Source organism: Leuciscus leuciscus (assembly GCF_965113295.1).
Source record: "Leuciscus leuciscus genome assembly, chromosome: 10".
Taxonomy (NCBI): domain Eukaryota; kingdom Metazoa; phylum Chordata; class Actinopteri; order Cypriniformes; family Leuciscidae; genus Leuciscus; species Leuciscus leuciscus.
The window spans coordinates 3,193,472-3,215,818 of NC_138734.1; the positions used below are offsets into that span (position 1 = coordinate 3,193,472).

General features: G+C 40.7%; 4 protein-coding genes across 4 annotated transcripts in view; 2 read left to right on the forward strand and 2 right to left on the reverse strand.

The window, feature by feature from the left end:
* Positions 1-6,010: 6,010 nt before the first annotated feature.
* Positions 6,011-10,907, forward strand: LOC309507778 (uncharacterized protein). The gene is made up of 2 exons (XM_082182162.1): positions 6,011-6,051; positions 6,083-10,907. The coding sequence occupies exons 1-2, from the start codon at positions 6,026-6,028 to the stop codon at positions 9,147-9,149; spliced, it is 3,093 nt and encodes a 1,030-aa protein (XP_082038288.1). The 5' UTR covers positions 6,011-6,025; the 3' UTR covers positions 9,150-10,907.
* Positions 10,908-12,087: 1,180 nt separating this feature from the next.
* LOC309507848 (protein YIF1B) overlaps positions 12,088-22,347 on the reverse strand; it is a 29,779-nt gene continuing 19,519 nt past the window's right edge. Inside the window, exons 2-6 of the mRNA XM_082182306.1 lie at positions 15,471-15,549; positions 15,229-15,286; positions 14,312-14,467; positions 13,807-13,900; positions 12,088-12,854 (exon numbers count right to left, since the gene is read on the reverse strand). Of these exons, the coding sequence (XP_082038432.1) occupies positions 12,699-12,854; positions 13,807-13,900; positions 14,312-14,467; positions 15,229-15,284 (462 nt within the window). The 5' untranslated portion in view covers positions 15,285-15,286; positions 15,471-15,549 and the 3' untranslated portion in view covers positions 12,088-12,698. The remainder of the gene's footprint in view (positions 12,855-13,806; positions 13,901-14,311; positions 14,468-15,228; positions 15,287-15,470; positions 15,550-22,347) is intronic.
* LOC309507816 (uncharacterized protein) overlaps positions 12,881-22,347 on the forward strand; it is a 138,625-nt gene continuing 129,158 nt past the window's right edge. The window contains exon 1 of the mRNA XM_082182249.1: positions 12,881-12,900. The gene's annotated coding sequence lies outside the window, so the exon portion shown is untranslated. The remainder of the gene's footprint in view (positions 12,901-22,347) is intronic.
* The window catches only part of LOC309508144 (baculoviral IAP repeat-containing protein 2-like), a 2,872-nt gene continuing 1,382 nt past the window's right edge, over positions 20,858-22,347 (reverse strand). The window contains exons 2-3 of the mRNA XM_082182672.1: positions 21,747-22,322; positions 20,858-21,305 (exon numbers count right to left, since the gene is read on the reverse strand). Of these exons, the coding sequence (XP_082038798.1) occupies positions 20,873-21,305; positions 21,747-22,322 (1,009 nt within the window). The 3' untranslated portion in view covers positions 20,858-20,872. The remainder of the gene's footprint in view (positions 21,306-21,746; positions 22,323-22,347) is intronic.

Here is a 22,347-nt window from a genome sequence, read left to right on the forward strand (position 1 = left end):
AATATGTTTGATAAAATAAACATATACAGTGTGTATATAGCCAATTGTAATAAAAATAGGATCATAAGATGCGCAATATATCTGGAGTGATGGTTTTTACCACTTCATTAAGTTTTGCTTTGTAGAAAGCCTTTCTTTAAAGTGAATTTCGTTTTGAACAAATTGTATCTTAATTTTAATAAATGTTTCATCAACCAATTGCATGTGTAACCTTTGGCTAAATTATTAACTCCGACTACGCCACCTAGGTTACCTCTCAACCCAGGAAAGTAAATAATAAAAAAAAAATACCACTAAAAGGACATTTAAACCAAATGAATTACCACAATGAGAAGGACCCTGCTGGTTCGGTTTGCATCAAAGACAGAGACGTGACTTACAAAAGTACAATATTTATTGCTCACAGGAAAATTATTTAATTAAAAACATCTAATAGGTCTCATTCACAGTTTACCAAGTAGTTACCCACATTAAACAAGAGACCACAATTAGCTCACTTTCACAGAAAGGACAACCCACACAGCAAACCTGTGAGAAAACAATACTTAAAGCCGGTGACACCCAAAAATAAAACAAATACAAAAAGAAGGAAAATACACTCCCCCCTTCGGTTAAGCTTCACTATCGCAGTTCTTGCTGTGGTCAAATAGAGGCAAACTGGCAATTAGATTTATAAACCGCAAACAAACCAGAAAACAAAAAGAAAAGAAATGACAAACAGTCACAATGAAATTGCACTTCCTCATTAAAACTAATATTTAAGATCGTTCAAGTGACGCTAAATAGACTCCGCTACCAGCATAGTAATTGGATATAACAGCTCCCAGAGCGCAGTAGCATGACCTTTCATATGCGAGCAGAGCTCACAACGAGCGCGGTCGGAACCGTAGTCCAAAGCAGTGGCGTATCCAGGACATTTTTACTGGGGTGGCCAAGATGGGACACAAAACTAGAGTGGGGTGGCCTTATATACTATAAAGTAATGTTATGTAAACCTTTAAACTCTTATATGTAAGGTGGGAGGAGTTGGATCTAGATTAGAGGAAATAGAGGATTTTAATAATAGTAACAAAGTGCAAACTTTATTTTTAAATAATGGTACTATTTCATAAAATGTAAGATATAGTCACAGGCCTATTTAGGAAATGTGTTTACTATAGTCTGTTATTAATTGCCATAGTGGGGGATATTATTTACTCAATTAACTTGGCCATTAACTTGTCCGAAAATGCATTTGTGTTTATCTGCAAAAAGGTTTACATACACTAGATTGCAGCCTAGGCTACTGTTAATGTAAATATAATGTTAGTGGTTTGTTTTTAAAGTCTACATTAGAGACCTGCGCGGGACGGATTTCTCACTTAATAATTCCTAAAAAGCTGACATCTCAGTTCATCGCCATCTCACAAATCTCTGTTATTATCAATGAAACTGGCAGCATAATTAATCTTTCATATTATCTACACTTTGTTTGATATAATAGATGATTTGCCAGTATGCAGAATTCAGCACTGAACAAAAAGTCCATTTTGAGCGGTGAGGGGATTCTATCTTAAATGCATCTGATTGGCCATTGCGTTCAAGAAATCAACACATATGTCTGTGATTGGTTACATTGTTCAACGCTGCAAACATGTTATAAATAGAGACTCTGGCCTGTAAATAGTTTCTATTTTGTTTTAGTTGTTCTTGTTGCTTTTGTGCAACAGATGAATGACAATTTATTTGTTTTTATTTGTTCAATTTATAGATCATTCTATTTTGCGGGAGTCCCGACTCCCGCGAATCGACACACGAGTGCATTACCGCCCGCGCCCGCACTCGGCCATCAGATCTATATTCCCGTGCCGCACTCTGTTGCGTTGGGTCCCGACCATACCTCTCAATCGACTGATTCCAGCGTTTTTATCGTTGTTGTATTGTTGCAACTGTGTGACGTCCTCTTGTTTCACGGACCAGCAGCAGCAGGTGCACCGTGCAGCGCGCGTGCTCTTATCTCATGGGTCATCTGATCTGCATGGCCAAACGTCCGCTGAGCAGAAATCAGCTCTCACAGTCTCAGTACGACCGTTCCTGTGTTAGTTAAAAATGTGAAACTGGCCCTAAATCAGTTGATCAGCTGTCATCACTGATTGACAACATTTCTCGTTTCTTGTGTTGACGAACTTGACCTACCTATCAGATCTGGGGTGGCCGCAGGGGTGGCCAATGAGCTTTCAGGGGTGGCACCGGCCACCCCAGGCCACCCCCTAGAATCGCCACTGGTCCAAAGCACTCCGCGTCAGTCAGGCGAACGGGACAGCGAATCAATTTCACCAATGGTAGTATCAAAAGAGAACAGCAGCTAGCGCTCCTGGGCCGCACCTATACTAAAAACGTGAATAGGCTACATTATTTTCAATTGAGTTAACCCCCGAAGAGGAAACCGATCATAATGTTTCTTACCTCGTAGGGGAATTAAGTTAAAGCGAACGTTATACTCCCTGCACTTGCCACTTCACGCACACACCTTCCTGATGACAAACATGGACTATATTTAGATCATAATAATCTGCGACTGAAAAGGACAATAAAGCAAACCGCTCACCAGAAGATGCAAAGCAAAATACACCGGTATCCTATTACTGGGCACCACACAGAGAGGAATCACAATGCTCCGCTTAAACAGGCTTTTTATCATGCCCTAGAACCTAACGCACCATCTATAATTGTGCCGCACAGGTGTTCTCACTATCCGGCTGCAGTTCAACGCCAGTGGGCGTGCCTTGCCAATTAAAATATACGCAACCACTTAGAGTTACCCCATTCCACTGAACCAAAACAAACACTCCAGATTATCCACCTGTCACACATGTATTTAATAAATTAAAAGCAAATATAGCAGACAATATAATAACCGTGACATGGAGGCGCCGGCGCGATGCGTTCACTTGCATTGCATCGCGAACTAGAGCACATCTCATCATTAATGAATGAAACTCAGCGTAGGCCTATGCCTCATACATTAGCATTAAATATCTTTGCTGCATCCTTTCTAGAACAGACAAGGGCTTTCTTGCAGCTCGCATCAGCAGAGCATTGCATCGTCCATAGACCGCAAAACAATCAGTGGATGGCGGGCGGGTGCGGCTTTGAAATTTGGTAAAAAAAAACATTGGTGCGGATGATGAGTTTTGTGATGCGGTTGCGGATGAAATAATACCCCATCCGCGTGTCTCTATCGATAACAACATTGAACACTACACAAATATAAATTTTATTTTTTATAATTTAGGCGATCAAGTAGCTAATCAGTGTCTGCTCGTTTATCAGCAGTGATTCATTCAGCGTCTGAGGAGATTGTAGACAGCTGTTATTTGCACATGCACCAGCGGGTGGCACACATGAATCATTGCTGGCAACAGAGCCAGGAACTATTGTATAATCAAGCAGCGCTTAATATAGTGGCATTATGGCAAAATACTGATTTATTAAGTTTTAAATTAAACCATTGTAATCCTGAAAGTATTCCCCCTTTTTTCAAAATGTAACTGATTACTACGTTTTTTGACGTAACTGTACGGATACAGTTACTGGATTTTTGTATCCTGATTACATAACACCGTTACATGTATTCCGTTACTCCCCAACCCTGTGTATGGTTGACATAAAGCAGTAAAGATCAGCAAAGTTTACAAGACCTCTTGGCAGTGAGTAGATTTGAAACTGAGATTAAAGCTGTAAAACTAAAACAGTGAAACACCTTTATATAGATGGACAGACACTGATGGGGCTTTTCTGAGCAGCAAGGTGTCATTTTTCTGATGGTTCATCATTCTTTGTCATGCCTTTTCTTGCACACTTTTATAAATTAAAGCAATACTTTAGGTTTTAAGGAAAGACATACAAATGCAGCAAACAGGACTGGGCACTGAGGAAGTCTTGGCATTTGCCAGTCGTACCTTAAATCCGGCAGAAAGAAATTATACGACCACAGAACAAGAATGTTTGGCAGTCGTGTGGGCCCTCGAGAAAGGGAGGTAGTACTTGGAAGGAAAATTATTCACGGTCGTTACTGATCTTTCTTCCTTAATGTGGGTTTTCAAAATACAGATGAACAGGGTGACATTTTTAACTAAAAGATATCCGAATTCTTTCCCCGGGAGATTAATCATGTTGCAACATGAGACAACTGGTTTGCAGGGCCGTGCACAGGGGGGTGGCCCGGTGGCTAGAGCCACTGCCCTTCTGCCCTCATCAGCTGAGGTGCCCCTCTCGCCCCCCCCTCCCTAACCCTCCAGAACAGTGGTTCTCTTTCGAAAGCTACAATCGATGCTGCGCTGCTCAGCGCATAGGGAACGTCTTTAGTTGTGACCAGCTGTGAATATTGTGTGTAACACGTCGATAGAATTGACCCGGAGGTAATATAGCCTCGGTCGATGACGTCATCGGCGCGCTCCCGCAACACGAGGCTATAAATAGATGAGCCACAGGTGCATCGTCAGGTCTTTTGTCTTCAGACCATTCTGTGCATGTGTGAACGCAAACACTCTCTCTCTACCTTTTATCTGCTACAGATCTTTGTTAGGAGTTAGTTGTGTCAGGCAGTGTGCAGAAAATTCTCATTCTCAAATCTTTTTCTCTCAAGTTACATAAAAGAGTTTAAAAAGTAAAAAAAGAAGAGAAATGAGCCAACAAAGCAGTAAGCGTTGTGTTCCTCCATGCTCCCGTCCCATGTCTGAGCTGGATACACACGATTACTGTTTTGTTTGTTTGGGGGAAGAGCACGCGGTTCTGGCGATAGAGAAAGGCGGGTGCGAGCATTGTGACCAGCTCGCAGTCAAAATGCTTCGTTCTCGTCTGAACTATTTCCAGTCCGCACCCGCATTACCATCGTGGGGCTCTCGTATGGATCTGCATGACGAGCAAGAGACGGGTCCGTCCCTTTCGCTTGCTGCGTCACCAGATCCACACATCCCTTCTGGTGATCTCGAAGCGCGCTCCGGCGCTTCTTCGGTTCACGAGGGGGATGATGTTTCTCTTGGGCCTTCGGACCGCGAGCAGCCCGCCTCTGAGCATTCCTCTCGCGAAAAAAGATCTGTCGAGGAATTGCTCGAGGTGGTTACTCGCGCGGTGGCCAGGTTACAGCTTGACTGGCCACGCGAACAAGAGACCCCCAAACAATCTAAGCTAGAGGATAGGTTTCTGTCCGGTGGCAGGGGGGAGAGAACACAACATCAGTCTCTCCCCTTTTTCGAGGACCTCCATGACGAACTATCTAAGTCATGGAGTAAACCATATACTTCCCGTGTCTTTGTACCCTCGACGTCGACTTTTTCGACTATCGTGGGTGCGAAGTCACGGGGGTATACGGAGATGCCACAGGTTGAAGAGACGCTAGCGGGCTATCTCTCGCCTGGCGCGGCATCTTCGTTAAAGAGACCTACCCTCCCTTCGAAGCCATGTAGAACAACATCAGTGCTCGTAGGGAAAGCTTATCAAGCTGCAGGTCAGGATGGTGCTGCGCTGCACACTATGGCAGTGTTACAGGCATACCAGGCTGACCTGTTGAAGGACTTGAGTGCAGGCACCACCATCGATGAGGAAGCGTTTTCTGAACTGCGCCGAGCCACAGATCTGTCTCTTCGTGCGACCAAGCAAACGGCCCGTGCCATCGGCCGTTCTATGTCCGCTTTGGTCAGCACGGAGAGGCACCTGTGGCTCAATCTCACTGGCATCAGAGACAAAGATCGTGTTTTTTTATTGGACTCACCAGTTTCACCATCAGGCCTGTTTGGCGATGCCGTTAACACCGTAGTTAACAGGTTTAAGGACGTGAAAAAACACGAAGAGGCGTATGTTCAGTTCCTTCCTCGCCGCACTCGGCCACCCAGCCCCGCCCCGGTGCTTCAAAAGCCAGGGAGGTGAAAAAGCAGAGTGTGGCGAGTCGTGCTCCCCCTCAGAGAGACTGGGGACAGGCTCGCCACACTCAGCAGCCTCCCAGACCAGACCTCAGGACCATTATTAATAAGAAAAAGAAGTCCTGATGGTCTGGCGCCCAATCTGGTGGGGGTAGCCCCCCGCGGGATGGGGCGCTTTCAAGATCTTTTCGCTCCTTCCCGTTACCCTCACAAAACCTCTCCATCCCCGCCACCTCTCGTGCTTCGGGGGGCAGCGGTTTCCAGCGAAATGTTAGATGTTCCGTTGTTTCCTGCCGTCATTCAGGACACGGAACATCTAACATCCCCTCAAGAGGAAGTATTAAAATTAATACCACTCTCAGAAAGTCTGGCAGCGTGGAAACTTCTGCCAGGCATTTCTGCGTGGGTATTAAGCACAGTACAGATAGGATACAGAATCCAATTTATTCGTCGTCCTCCGCGTTTCAACGGCGTGGTTTTCACTTCCGTGAAACCGAAGCTGATGCACGTACTGTCACAAGAGCTGCAAACTCTTCTGAGCAAAGAGGCCATAGAACATGTTCCTCTTCCAGAGAGAGAGTCGGGTTATTACAGCAGATACTTCCTGGTTCCCAAGAAGGATGGGGGGTTGCGTCCAATCTTAGATCTTCGAGGCTTAAACCGTTCAGTCAAAGCGCTCAAGTTCAAGATGTTAACCGTCAAGACGGTCGTGACGCAAATTCAACATCACGATTGGTTCGTCACGATCGATCTGAAGGACGCATATTTTCACATAGAAATATTGCCACAACACAGGAAATTCCTGAGGTTCGCTTTCGGGGGGGAAGCGTACCAATTTCGGGTTCTTCCATTCGGCCTAGCCTTGTCACCCCGCACATACACAAAATGCATGGATGCAGCACTGGCTCCATTACGACTCCAGGGCATTCGCATTTTGAATTACATCGACGATTGGTTAATACTAGCACAATCGCGAGAGATGGCGCTCCAACACAGAGACATCGTGTTAGCTTATCTAGTTTCTCTAGGGTTGAGACTCAACACCAAGAAAAGTGTTCTTTCTCCTGCCCAGAGAACGACTTATCTCGGGATCGTTTGGGATTCGATCACGATGCGGGCACAACTGTCTCCCTCGCGAATCGAGACCATTCGGCAGACCATGAGCAATGTCAAGTTAGGCCAAGAACGCACTGTTCGTCAGTACCAAAAAATGTTAGGTTTCATGGCGTCAGCATCCACGGTGATTCCTCTGGGGCTGTTGCACATGAGACCGTTTCAGTTGTGGCTAAAAGCCAGAGGATTTCATCCAAGAGCCAATCCTCAAAGGCAAATAAAAGTGACGCGCCGCGGGCTTTGTACACTATCTCTGTGGCTCAGACCCCGGTTTCTCGCCTTGGGTCGCACTCTAGGGGCGCCGTGTCGTCGCAAACTGCTAACGACGGACGCCTCCCTGATGGGCTGGGGAGCGGTCTTAGATGGCCGTCCAGCTCAAGGGGAATGGGAGGGCCATCAGCTCGATTGGCATATCAATTGCCTCGAGCTGATGGCCGTATTTCTGGCTCTGAAATATTTTCTCCATCAATTGAGGGGCTGTCATGTCCTAGTGCGGGTGGACAACACAGCAGCAGTCTCTTATATAAATCACCAGGGAGGTCTGCGCTCACGCAATCTGAACAGAATAACGAGGCAGATTTTTCTCTGGGCCCAGGACAAGTTCCTGTCACTCAGGGCAGTATACATTCCAGGGCATCTGAATGTGGGAGCAGATTTACTGTCCAGACAGACACTACCGACGGGGGAATGGAGACTCCACCCGGAAGTAGTGAAACAGATTTGGACCAAATTTTACAAAGCGGAGGTGGACCTCTTCGCCTCACAACAGACAGCGCAATGTCCCCTCTACTTCTCTCTGAGTCACCCAGCTCCACTGGGTCTGGATGCGATGGCGCACACATGGCCCAAGATGCGCCTGTATGCGTTTCCTCCAGTTTCTCTGCTCCCGGGAGTTCTAGCCAGAGTTCGCTAACAAGGGTCTTGCCTCTTGCTGATAGCGCCGCGTTGGCCGAACAGAGTGTGGTTCTCGGAGATAATATCTCTCCTCGACGGCTCGCCGTGGGCGATTCCGGAGAGGAGGGACCTTCTGTCTCAGGCGGAGGGCACGATATTCCATCCCAGGCCCGACCTGTGGAATCTTCACGTTTGGCCCCTGATGGGAACCAATTGAGAGACACTGGGCTTTCGCCTGCCGTTATTGAGACCATTCTAAGTGCTAGGGCTTCCTCCACTAGACAAAGTTATGCCAGTAAATGGGGTGTTTTTGAAAGATGGTGTGTTGTACACAATGTAGATCCAGTCAACTGCCAGGTTGCTTCAGTTCTGGACTTCATGCAAGAGAAATTATCAACAGGCACATGCCCTGCAACTCTTAAGGTTTATGTGGCCGCTCTTTCAGCTTGCCACGCCTTGGTAGACGGGGCGCCACTCGGGAGACACCCTCTGCTCTCTCGCTTCCTTCATGGGGCCAGGCGACTGAGGCCTCCAGTAAAAACCAAGATCCCTTCATGGGACTTAGCTATAGTTCTCGAAGGTCTGGTTGAAACCCCCTTTGAACCTATAGAATCAGCGTCTGATAAACTTCTGACTCTAAAAATGGTTTTTCTCATGGCTATAACTTCCTTGAAGAGAATTGGGGATATGCAGGCTCTGTCTATCTCTTCATCCTGCTTAGACTTTGCCCCAGGAATGGTGAAAGTGATTTTGCATCCACATCCTGATTACCTGCCTAAGGTTCCATTTTCGGCTGTACATCCGGTCATTCTAGAAGCCTTCTGTCCTCCACCGTTCACAACGCCGGAGCAGGAGAAATCTCATAGACTGTGTCCAGTCCGTGCTCTTCAGGCTTACATCCACCCAACTAGCCAGTGGCGTAAGTCAGAGCAACTCTTCGTCTGTTATGGTGGTAGTAACAGAGGAGCAGCTGCCACCAAGCAGACCATGTCTCATTGGGTCAGGGATGCTATTGCTCTTGCCTATGAGGCGCGCGGTCAGGCTTCGCCTACAGGTCTTAGGGCTCACTCCACCAGGGGGGTCGCCTCTTCTAGTGCTTTGGCAAGGGGTGCCCCCCTACAACAGGTTTGTGATGCGGCAGGTTGGTCCTCTCCGCACACATTCATAAGATTTTATAGTTTGGATGTTCATGCCACTCCGGGCTCTCATGTCCTTGAGTCAACATCACAAGCTGATGTCTGAGGCCTTCTTGCGTTCTTGTGAGCACATGCACAACCGTGGGGGTCCAGACATGTTCAAGCACGGCGGCGTGGGTATTCTCATTCCCTATGCGCTGAGCAGCGCAGCATCGATTGTAGCTTTCGAAAGGGAACGATCCCGGTTACTTAACTGTAACCTTGTTCCCTGAGAAAGCGGAACGAGATGCTGCGCTACTTTGCCGTGCTGAAGATGTCCCAGGACTGCTCTTCAGACAAAATATCCTGACGATGCACCTGTGGCTCATCTATTTATAGCCTCGTGTTGCGGGAGCGCGCCGATGACGTCATCGACCGAGGCTATATTACCTCCGGGTCAATTCTATCGACGTGTTACACACAATATTCACAGCTGGTCACAACTAAAGACGTTCCCTATGCGCTGAGCAGCGCAGCATCTCGTTCCGCTTTCTCAGGGAACAAGGTTACAGTTAAGTAACCGGGATCGTTCTCAACTCCAGTCCTCGGGACCCGCTGCCCTACACATTTTGTATGTCTCCCTTATTTAACACACCTGAACAAGATCATCAGCTCGTCAGGAGAGACTCCATGAACTGATTTGAGTGTGCCAGATAAGAGAGACATACAAAATGTGCAGAGCAGCGGGTCCCGAGGACTGGAGTTGAGAACCACTGCTCCAGAAGATTCCCATAAAAACGTTCTGTTATCGCTGCGCTAAAGATCCACTGATTCCGCTAATCCGCTCCGTGTTTTCCTGCTCGCTCCGCAGCGTCACTCGTAGACATGCGCCCGCTCTCCGACGACAGTTTCAGAATAGAATGTCGTCCCATTCACAGGTCGATTACAAATTACAGTCCACATTACAGACAGTAGTCGATCCACAAAATTTGTATTTTGGTTATGTTTTTGTATTTCTGTCGCAAAATGTTTTTCTCCTGGTCTTCAAATAGTGCTAACAACTCGTGCAACATCCATGTTCTTGGAAGAAAAGCAAATGTGTTTCGTGCCGTTAGCCCCCTTGTAACCTACTATGCTAAGGTAGCCTACTATTCATTTAGATTAGAACACATTTAGATAATATAGTGTATTACCTTTTTATTATGTATAATGTTAATATGGTCTCATTAAAATATTATAAATATTATGTAGCCTATGTTATAGATAGATACTAGTATATCAACTAAGGCAACTGATTATAATGGGAAATATATTTATAGGAGTTAAAGTGTGAAAAACTGTCTGCTAAATATTCTATACATAATGATTTACCCTCTGGCTTTCTAGAACTTTGATTCAATTTTTGCAATGTTGAATAGGCTTTGTCTTTGCTCTTTCTCACTCTGTTCTTCTAATTTTGTGAAGGCATTGTTTTTTTGTCTACAAAATCTGCAGACAACAGAAAATGTTATTTATTTATTCGTAATGTATTTATTAGTGTTATTTATATTAGATTAGATCAGGTTAAATAATTTGATTGAACAAGAATTCAAATTTTCACTACTCCCAGTGTATGATTGCAGAACAATATATGTTTGAAAATTGATGGAGCAACAGATTTTGTGTGAATATAAATCAGAAAGGTGGTTTGTTTAAAAATCGTATTAATGTATGAGGTGGCAAGGAGGTACACACGGGGTAAAACCAGCACGGTAAGACACACAGTATTGATAAAAATACTTAAGCTAACTTAATATGCTTTTAATAATGTCTAAGTTGATACTTGTTCAAACCAATCACTTTAGCAAAGTTTATACAATTTTTGGAGTTATTTTTATAAATTAAATAATAAATGTTTGTTCAATAAATATAGGCTATCTGTCATAATTTTCATTTAAAAAATACAGAAACAAGATTCTTGAGATCTTTGTATTTAAATTGCTACATAAGTCTAAAAAAAAAACTTTAAAAAAACAAAACAAACATAGTAGATTAAATTAGCACAGAATCAACTTTGATCAAGTCAATGATCAGCCAAATTTCCAAGTCCATCATCAAAAGCGTTTATGAAAAAAAGTGCTGAGCAGAATTTGTGCCATCGAGTGGTATAAAAGAGAATTAAGTCAAATGCGCATTTTACCCCGGTGTGACTTTATAACTGTTGAAACCTGTATAATTTCAATTTATACTTTAACTGTATAATATTAAATTAAATGTCTATACTACTTCCATAGGATGAGGCAGCTCAGAGAGTGAGAGCCCACTGAGCATCAGACAGTTAAACTGGCATTGACATTGAATTATTTAATTGGAAGAGTAATTATAACAACATAAATTGATTTTGCACTAAATCCTAATTGTAACCGTATTGCCAATATAAAAGAGTTGTTTTTAATTTTCTATATTAAGATGATACTGCCTCATTCAAACTCCTTATAGTGCCCCCTTTTTTGGTTTAAGCCACTGCCCCTCAAAATGTCTGTGCACGGCCCTGCTGGTTTGTGTCAGACCTTTTCTGAAATGTTATGTTTAAATAGGCAATGCAGCCTTTAGAAAAAGCTATATAAACTCGCCCAATAAACATTGGATAAAGCCAGGTTCAGAAGTCTTCTTTTGTTTTGCTGACAGTGGGGATTTTTGGATACCTCTTTTTTTATTTCCATAATTCATTTATTGATGATTTCAATAATCAATTTCTTTGTCTTTACTAATTTTAGGACTGTTTGGTGATCCTAACAAAACTTTTCAGGGTAACATGCTGACATTAATATCCCAACTGCTTATGTTTCTGTAGCCAACATCAGTGTTATCACCCTTTACCACTGGTTTCTGTTGTGGTATCACACTGTGAAGACACAAGGCGGTTATGATCAGGCAGACTTCTGCAGAATCAGCAGTTATTATGCATATGGTTGGTGGATTACCATCAAATTAATATGCTTAAATTGATTAAAACTATACTTAGTAAATCCACATTTATTCATTATTTAAATAAGTTCTATAACCACAGTAATATTCAAACTAGCTTTGCATTTAAAACTCCTGAGAGCATGTTTATTTCATGTACAATTTATGAAAGAAAAAACTGCAATTGACCCTGAAATGTATGAAGCAAGTTTGTTATGTAAAAACCTGCATAAGCATGAAGGCTGTCTGACCTTAAGACTCTATGCATCTGTTAGAGTGGCGGCAAGAAAGAGCGCTTTACTAGTTTAGAAGCAATCCACACACACACGCACGCACACGCACACACACACACACGCGCACGTGCGCGCACACACACACACACACACACGCACGGTTTGTGGTTACCATGAGAGGAACTCTGCATCCTATCAACAGTCATAGCATCTGGACAACACTCTTTGTTTGCAAGGAAAGACACTGACATAAAAAAAAATGTAAATACAATTACACTGTACATTATACAAAACAAAACCCAACAAAAACTCCTAGAAATGTACAAACCAAAAACATACAAAAGACAGCTGGGCAATTACAGTTCAGATAATTCATATTGTGCTATGATGAGGCTGCACAACACGTGTCCATTGGTTTATTATTACATGTGTGCAAATAGGCGTATGTCTCTACAGACGAGGAGCTTTTGTTCGTGACCGTTCCTCTACGGTTCCTCTTATCTGACCAGGTGGAAGGTCAGCCAGTACATGAACACGGGCTGTGCGGCAGCGATGGCCATGGTCAGGTACATTCGCAGCTGGTTTTTGGCTCCTCGCACTAACCGTCCCTCCGCGGCGGCCTCAGACAGGATCTTCAGCCGTAGAGTCCGAATCTGTCAGCGAAACAGAAGATCAGGAGGCGTTACAGAACCTTCACAGGTCAGATCCTAAATGAGACTGTAACCAGAGTTCCCACACCTTGGTTAACTTCAAATTCAAGGACTTAATGTGGGGACACATTTGTTGTGTCCAACAACAAACACTGAGGTCCCATTGTAGTAGTTTTGTGCGCGCATATTTTAAAAATATGTTTTAACTGTACTAGACTAACTGAGACTTGTTCCAGCACTTGTATACTGTTGCCCTCTTGTTGGTCTGATTGCTTCTATCATTCTCCTCAGTTGTAAGTCACTTTGGATAAAAGCGTCTACATTTAAATGATTAAATGTAATGCATTTGATAGAGGTCTCTTCTGCTCACAGAGTCTGTATTTCTTTGTTTAAAAAAAGCAAAAAGTTGTGAAACATTATTACAACTTAAACCGCTGTTTTCTTTGTGAGTAGCCTATATTGTAAAGTGTAATTTATTCCTGTGATCAAAGCTGAATTTTCAGCATCATTACTCCAGTCTTCAGTGTCACATGATCCTTCAGAAATCATTCTAATATGATGATTTGATGCTCAACAAACGTTTATGATTATTATCAATGTTGAAAACAGTTAATATTTTTTATATACTTTTTTTTTTTTTTTTGTGCAATCATACAAATATCTTTACTCTAAATTTTGATCAATTTAATGGATCCTTGCTGAATAAAAGTATTTCTTTCTTATATATATAATTGCAGGCAACATGTAAATGTGTTTTGATCAGGCTAATAAAAATGTCATGCTTTTTTTTTAAATGTCCAATTTGCTAAAAACATCCAATAATGAAACATTTTTGACAGCTTTTCTGAACAGAAACAGAAACACGACGACTGGCCGTTTGAACTTCAGCAAAATGATGAATATAACGCTTTACTATAAAATACAGCAGCATATGAAGCCATCGCTCAATACACACCGTAAAGACAAAGATAGAGACGCAGCACCACAGCAGTGTGAGGTAATATCCCGTCCGGCCAAACAAAAGTCCTGCCACGACTCCCACGATCATCCTGAGGAAACACACCGCATGAATTTACACAGAAACTCTGTACAGCCATACAAAGTTCATATGCTTTTCTTATCAGGGACTTCAAGCACATAGATGATAAAGCTGGCAATTAATGAGTTTTAGAGCAAACTAGACTAGTTATATCCAGTATGAGGACAATACTGGGAAACTATACACAATTATATACAATTAAATATTAAATGCAAACCAATTTCATTTCACTTTATTTTTCAGTTTTGTTTCAATTTGTAGTTAAAATATATATTTTTTTAAGGATATGTACTTGTGCAGCAAATATTACTCAATTGCACCAAATAGAGTCCAAATACCAGCTGAATTGGTTTGACCGCAGATACATGACAGATGATGATATTGTGGTGAATCTAGATTCACAAAGAACCAATGTCCTCACCCGACATATTTGTATCCAGAAAAGGCCACCAGGTCGATGGTGGTGAGGTCAGTGTTAACGGTTACCAGATAAAGACTGAGGAGCACGGCCAAAACCTCGATAATGAGCCACACCAGGGCCGAGCTGGCCTGAATGCCCAAAATCTCTGGAGAAAACCTGAAAACAAGAACCGAGAAGCAAAATCAGGTCGGGAAAAAAACAAGTCATGACAAAAAAACAGAACAATGAGTAACAGGAAGTTAAGAGAAGTCAGGAAGATTGCAGGAAGTTCCCCTTCCCTCTGAAACTCCTGCGTCATCAAAACAGTTCCTCTCGTGACATCAGATCTGATGAAGCTTCAGGTCCACATACTGTGACTTTTGATCATTTGGACAGGGAATGATACATATGTAAAGCCTCCATGAAATCAAAAATGGACAATTCTTGTTTTTATGGAATATTGCAGTGTTCAATATGAATTATTTATCCACACATTGTTGTGTTTTTTGTTGTTGTTTTTTTGTGCCTCGTAATCTTGAATCAGAATATCTTCCATCCCTCTGGCAGCTCTTCTCTAAATTTGTTCTTGTTCCGCCCTCCATTTGTTCTTGTTCACTGGGATATATGGCACAATATGGAACAAACATCAATTTGAAAATGTAAATATAATAGTGTAATAACAAATAATTATTTAATAAATGAATTATTATAAGGTGATATGGAAAAACTAAAAACGTATCAGCTAAAATGTAATCAGTGAGCCAAAAGTTCCTGTTATTGAAACTCTTTTTAAGGGCTCAAGGGGTAAATATTAGCCAGTATAATATTCACATGTTTAATGTTTAATTTGTCCACTAACAGCCTTGGCATAAGCATTCCATTCCCACACTGTTGAATTCTCCCAGTATCTGCTGTAGAGGAGTGAAACTGGCTCTTACCGGTTCTGTGTGCCCAGAGCCAGTCCTGCAACCAGGACATACGTAATGAAACCCATCACTGCGGAGCCAGAGTCAAACAAACACATACAGATGCATTTAGTCAACATTTCCATGACTGTACACTTTCCCATGAGTATATAATAAGATCCTTTGAATTTTTAAATAGCTCATCAATAAGTAAAGTTCATGAATTGAAAGATATTATTGTTATTATTATTATAGAATATGGCTTGGAGTCATACCGGGAATGTACAGATCAGGGGCGTTGATATCAAACCGTGGTGCAACTGGTGTGTCCTGCTGATAGCTCACCTCCCAGTTCTGCAGAGAGAGGACAGGACAGAAACACTCATTCAGAAATGAAAACCAAACAATATTCTGTCATCATATTCAGTCCAAGTTACCAGTAACTGTCAATCTCCAAAAATGACAAGAGAGGCAACTTCATCCATCTATCTATCTATCTATCTATCTATCTATCTATCTATCTATCTATCTATATCTATATCTATATATATATATATGACGGCACCCATTGACTTCCATAGTATTTTTGATTTCCTACAATGGAAGTCAATAGCTACTGTCAACTGTTTGGTTACCAACATTCTTTAAAATATCTTCTTATGTGTTCAACATCATAAAAATGGTCACAGTGAAAAACAGAAGCATTTAACTAAATATAACATTAATTTGTTAAATTGTTCTGATAAATATTTGCATGAGTACCGCTACAATGATATTATAGAGATGACGTAAAATGGCGTGACAGAACTTAAAGGAATATGTGAATCGTTTTATTGAACGGATGTATTTTTTATAATGGTCTGAGCAAACCAATTCACTGAAATTAATCAGACATTCTTTATATGCTTTATATGAGATAAAAATCTGAATATTTAAGTGACCACATTTGATTAGTTCCTCAATGCACTCATTCAGCATGTTTCTAATCATTGAGTAAAAGCATATGTGAATTAGACTGGTCATGCCCGAAGATTTGATAAAAGACAATAAAATAATGGATTAAGTTGAAGTTTTTCAGACCAGACACTTTGTAGTAACAAAACGTTAATGTAATGTAAACGTAAGTGTAATGTAAAAACAAAAAAATAATAGTTTGAAGGCAGTAATAAAAAGACATCTTTCAGACAGCTGCGTTCAGTTTTGAAGCAGAGTTTTGAAGACCCATATGAAGAAGAAAAAGAGATTTAGAAAGAATTAGAGCGATGAACAATGCTACAGATTGTAAAGTGGCGTTTGAGGGGGTGTGTGTGAGAGAGTGAGTGAATGTCTAATCCAGTGGCAGTCTCTGGTTTGGGGTCACTGCGGAGTGACTAGGCTTGAAATTGTCCCTCCACGCTGCTAAGCCCTGCCTATGAACTGGGATGTACGTGTGCGTGTGTGTGTGTGTGTGTGTGTGTGTGTGTGTGTGTGTGTGTGTGTGTGTGTGTGTGTGTCACTGTAAGCTGAAGAAAGAAGCACATACAGGTTAGGAACAACTTGTGCGTGAGGAAGTATTGACAATTTGAATTTTTGGGTGAACTATCCCTTTAAGAGAAAAAGAAAAAACAGTATCTAGAGCCCTATTCGGACAGTAACTGTTTCTCATGTTGACGTCTGTAAACATGAATTTTCACCATGGCACCACAGAGATAAAACTCATGCATTCGGATGGCGATTTTGGAGGAGCGAGTTTTATGATCCTACGAACCCAGGAACGTGGTCAGTTGCCTGAATCCTGCTGTAAATAAAATGTCATGTGCTTGGAATAATACGGATAAATTCATATTTAATTTAATAATATAAATATAATGTCCTATTTATTATGTGATTATTTAAATCTCCTCTTTAAAAATTGGAAGCTAGAGTAGTAACTATGCTACACCACCTGTCAAAAAATGATTGATTGACAGGTGCCCCGCCCCTTCCGGTGACAGGTGCCCACCCCTTTTGGCATAGGATCAAAGGGATCAAAGAAGATCAAATGAGATAAAAGTAGATCAGAGGAAATCAAAGGAGATCAAAGGGAACGTTAGTTTTGACTTTTGATTGACAGGTTGTCCCCTCCTAGCCCTTGATCATGTCATTTTTGACAGAAAGTTTTGTTTTGAAGCCTTTTGATATTGACAGAAAGTGTTATAACAATATGTCATGTTGTGACAGTTAGTCTTTGAAGCCTTCACAGGATACTCCTACATATTCCTGAGCGTATCTGGGCTGTAATGTAAAAACTGATAAGGGAAAAACTGTGGAAGTTTATCTCACACACAAATGTTGAAAAACCATTCAGTTCTTTTAAAATAATATAAATGTTTATAAAGATCTTACTAAAACCTCACACCAAAAGTTTAAATAAATGTAGAACTATCCACTGGACCAAGCATTTAGGTTTAAAGTTAAAATGGAGTTAGAAAAAATTACAATCAGTTAAATGTTTATATAGTTAAACAAGTATGAATGGGTTCAAAATTGTTTTACACAACTTGTTTACTGAATTCATATAGTCATTCCTGAATGACCTCACACGGTCTCAAAACATAGGGAGTGTCTCTCTCTCTCTCTCTCTCTGTGTGTGTGTGTGTGTGTGTGTGTGTGTGTGTGTGTGTGTGTGTGTGTGTGTGTGTGTGTGTGTGTGTGTGTGTGTCACATGCAAGCATTTGAGCTCTGACATCTGAAACGTGCTGCTCCTCCACATTCCTGAGGTAACAGTGAGAAACAGGGGTTTTATAAAAAATGATGTATATTATTTCACACAAATAATATAATATACAATAACATCTTACTAAAATCTACTGAAACCAATTCTTTCAGTTTTAGATGAACAAAACAAAATAATATCCATCCGGCATGTTTAGATAACTAAAGGGCCTCTTTTCACACTGTGTGTGTGTGTGTGTGTGTGTGTGTGTGTGTGTGTGTGTCTGTGAGAGAGTCACACAAATTCAGCGATCAGGATATCAGGTGCTTAATTTATTTCAAAGCATAATCGTTAAAGTTTAAATATGATATTTTATAAATGAAAGATTGTTTAAATAAAATCTTTAAAGTTTGAATATTCGTATCTTCTATTTATCTTTTAGAAGATTACTGTAATGATTTTGTTTAAACTGAACCTACATTATAATTGTTATTAAACAATGTCTGTTCAAAAACTTTAGATGGTTGAAAAACTGTACTTAGTCGTCTTAAATCTCATTTATATGAAAAGATTAAATCATAATTTTTTGTCCATGCGGGGTTTCAATTTTTATGGCTTTCCATAGCCATAATGATTTTTGTACCGTAACTGCATATTATATCCCGTACACCTAAACACGACCATCACAGAAAACTACATTTGTACATTTTCAAAAATGAAATAAATAAATAAATAAATAAATAATTTAATAAAATGTAAACAAAGTTTTTGCTAAATAAATATATAAATAAAAACACCTTACATTTCCAGAGAGGTGAAGTAGTTATTTATGCAACAATCCAAAAAGCATATGTTTAGGTTGTCAAACAAAACAGCCCCAGATCCTTCAGAGATAAACTACAGTGTGAAATAAATCATTTAAAAGCATAACCTTAAAAGTTTAAATAAGATATTTTAAAATTAAAAGACTGTTTAAATCAAATCTTTAACATTTTATTAAAATCATATCTTCTATCCATCTTCTTAGAAGACTTATATGATGTAAATGATTTTGCTTAAATTTAACCTAAGGTATAATTGTTACTAAACAGCGTCTGTTCAAAAACTTTAGATGGTTGAAAAATACCATTTTTCAACCGAGTGAATCTAGACCTTCAGAAGTCATAACTTCAGGGGTCAACGGTCTAGGTCAGTCGGTGAAAATACTGCGTGTGTAAAAATCAAATACTGTATTACACTTTTCAAAGGATAATCTAGCTATACAGTTAGAATAAAAAGTTAAAAACCAAACATATCTTCATGGCTGTTGTGTTCTGACACAAGGCCATTTGTTTTATAAATGTATTGTGCTTTTTCTACAAATATCAACCTTAACCAAAATTAAAGAGATGTTTGAGCTAAGGATGCTCTCTGGCCCCAAATAAACAGATAATGGAATGTTTAATCTACAATTTACAGTTAGATATTCTCCTACTTAGTATCTTTGGGTGTATCTTTGGGTGTATTTTTACACACCATAGTGATGCAAAGTTCCACACCCTATGGACTAACTTTAAAACATAATCTTTATACAGGAATGTCCTTACAATCCATGTATGATTCAAAAGACCAAATCACTAAGAAAAGAGGGTTGAAAAGTGTTGTTTATAATAAATACACAAAAGCATCCAAATGATGGTTTTATTACTCCGCTAGATTTAGTCATCTTGTTGGACTGTATGTGTTTTAGGTGAAGACATTTCTTTGAGAGCCGTCAACATCTAGTGTTTATAGAAATAAATGACAATTAAGAATTTAAGTGAAATTTTAAGAAGAAACTTTCCCTCTATCTACGGATCACACAAAGTGCATGCTGTTTTACACTTAAACTATTACAACAGAATCACATCTGACTATTGCACTGAGAGGCATATTCATCCAAGCTCGAGGCTGTTAAACAAAGTTCCACACTTTGGTAAAACCTACAGATAAAATTGCACAAAAGTAAATTAGAGGTCAACTGGGTTAAAAGTAAATGCATCATCATGAGCCATTTAAAACAAAAACAGAAAAGCCACTACAGTGATCAGTTTTAGCTTTTGAATGTCTGTAAATGACATTTTACATAGTCAATTACACTGTTTCTTTTGGTTTTTGTACAGTTTGCAAAAAGTATATAGTCTCAGAGCGTGGTCAAACATGTTCATATAGGAATGTATGAAAAACATGAACAAATATTGCATAAAGAGAATTAAATTACGGTCCTTCTACATGAGAGTGTTTAAGACTAAACAAATCATATTTATTTTAGAACATCTTTCTGCTATGTCTACGACATCAAATATGAGTATTGCTGTTTTTTCTGTTATTACACTTCAAACTCGTCTAATTATTACACTTATTTTGTTATTATTACACACTTATTTTGTTTGTGTGTGTGTGTGTGTGTGTGTGTGTGTGTGTGTGTGTGTGTGTGTGTGTGTGTGTGTGTGTGTGTGTGTGTGTCGCTAGACAACAGTTGAATTACAGTTGATACGTGAAAGGAGGGTTGATTCATTTTTTATTCTGTCCACACCAATACTTTGACACCAGAGTTTAAGGCCCGATCCAGAATACAGTCGTTGTGTTTTATGTCTTAATAATTGTTCTTCTTTTTATGATCTTCTTTTTATTTGGCATAATGCCGAATGTTTTAACATATCGTAAATTTCAATGGTTAGATAAATCATCTAACTATTATATCTAACAATCAACAGTTATATGTGAAACAAGCACAGTCGCATTAGAGTCGGATTCTTGTTTATATTGAACATTGTTATTGAACCGCATGTTTAACAGCGCTAGTGTTCTCGGCCTCATCAAATTTCACACAAGTCACATAGTTTTCACCGGAGCATACCAACTCTGAAACAAGACCAAATATTAGCGCGTAACATTTTGGACACCTTTGTTTTTATTCATCAAGTTAAATGTAAATTAGCAAATCCAAAAACTGTTGTTACTTGGATGATGAATATCTTCACTTTATGATAGGAAAGTACGGACAGTGCCTTTGTCCAAGCCTCTACATATGGGGCACTTGCGCAGAGAAGGCGCACATTCTTTGCACACAACTAGGTGACAAAAGGGGATGAAGACAATGTTCACTTCCTTATCCATGCAAACTTTGCATGTGCGCTCCTCTTGAAGTCTTCTTAACTGTTCCTCCATAGGCAAGTCTGAAAGATCTTGACTCGGTGATGCAGCTTCATTTGTCTGGGCCATCAGTTCTCTCAGCAGGCAGACATCATTCTTCTTGATCCAGTTGCGGAAGACCTCTGCTGCTGCATTTCCTTTCGACAGGACTAACTCAATGAGCTGTCCTGTCTGCTGCTTGACTGTAGTGCAGTTACGAATAATGTCATACTCTTTCTGTGAGATGACGTTCTCCTCTAGAAGATGGTCCATTATAGCCTGACTACGTCAGACTTCGTACTTCCGCTCAATTTCATTTCGCTTCTGTACTCAGTCTGAGACCGCGTCATAGCTTTCCGTTTTCCTCCGGCCAATCAACGAACAGAGGGCGGGCTGAGAGCCGTGACGTATAGACGCTGATTGTACCGTGGATGCGTAGATTTACTTCACATAATCTGCTAAAGTCGTTCACAGCCATGTTCACTCCGGTATTTCGCTCGATGGTTTTGTTTTCGCATCATACATGTGTTTACAGTGGAAGTTAGATGCGGCTGAGCATGCGCATAACACACGCCATAACCAAACGTTATGTGATTGGCTTACGGGTAACCAATGATTTTAAGCTTCAGACTAGCGCCCCCAGGCGGTAAAGAAAACGTTTTTCTATTACGGAACTCCAGACTCTCTCTACGAAGCAAAGCGAAGTAGCAGAGTCTGGTATTACCAGGCTAGGTCCATTAAGCTCTGCACACTTTTTAGGTGCTGTGACATGGCAAGATGATGTTTCTTAAGAAAAGTAAAACCATCTGATGCCATTTCCTCAGCAAGAAGCTCTCGCTCCTCCTCTCTCTTCTCATCTTCTGCACTTAGTAAATCAGACACCAACTCTTGAACGGTTTTGTCATTTTCTCCACTTGCAAGAATTTTGCTCTGAACGGTTTGCTTCACCAAGCCACGTTCAAATCCCATCTCTAAAGCAGACTTCACCACAGGATTGTTCATCATCACTGCATCTTCTGAACGGTCTTCTCCAGGACCCAGGTGTACAACAGGTGGATCAACAAATTCTCTTGAGTTGCTGTCTCCATTAGTCAATAGCTGTTCAAATAGTCTTGGAAATCTTGCTTGAATCTGATGAACAAACTCTTGGCCCTTTTCTTGCAACAGGTATTCACATCTTGGAAACCACTTAGCATGTTCTACCCATGGATCATCACCAGACTCCCAACATCTGAGTCCACCATCACAACAAAAGCACTTCACGTCATCATTACGACCAACATAGTAAAAATCAGCCTTACTGTGCGTTCACACCGGACGCGAAT

Bases quoted from the DNA above. Each gene is read 5' to 3' on its own strand.
- LOC309507778 (XM_082182162.1), top strand. From the start codon at position 6,026: ATGGTCTGGCGCCCAATCTGGTGGGG. The intron at 6,052-6,082 runs GTAGCCCCCCGC...GGCGCTTTCAAG, and splicing joins TGGCGCCCAATCTGGTGGGG to ATCTTTTCGCTCCTTCCCGT.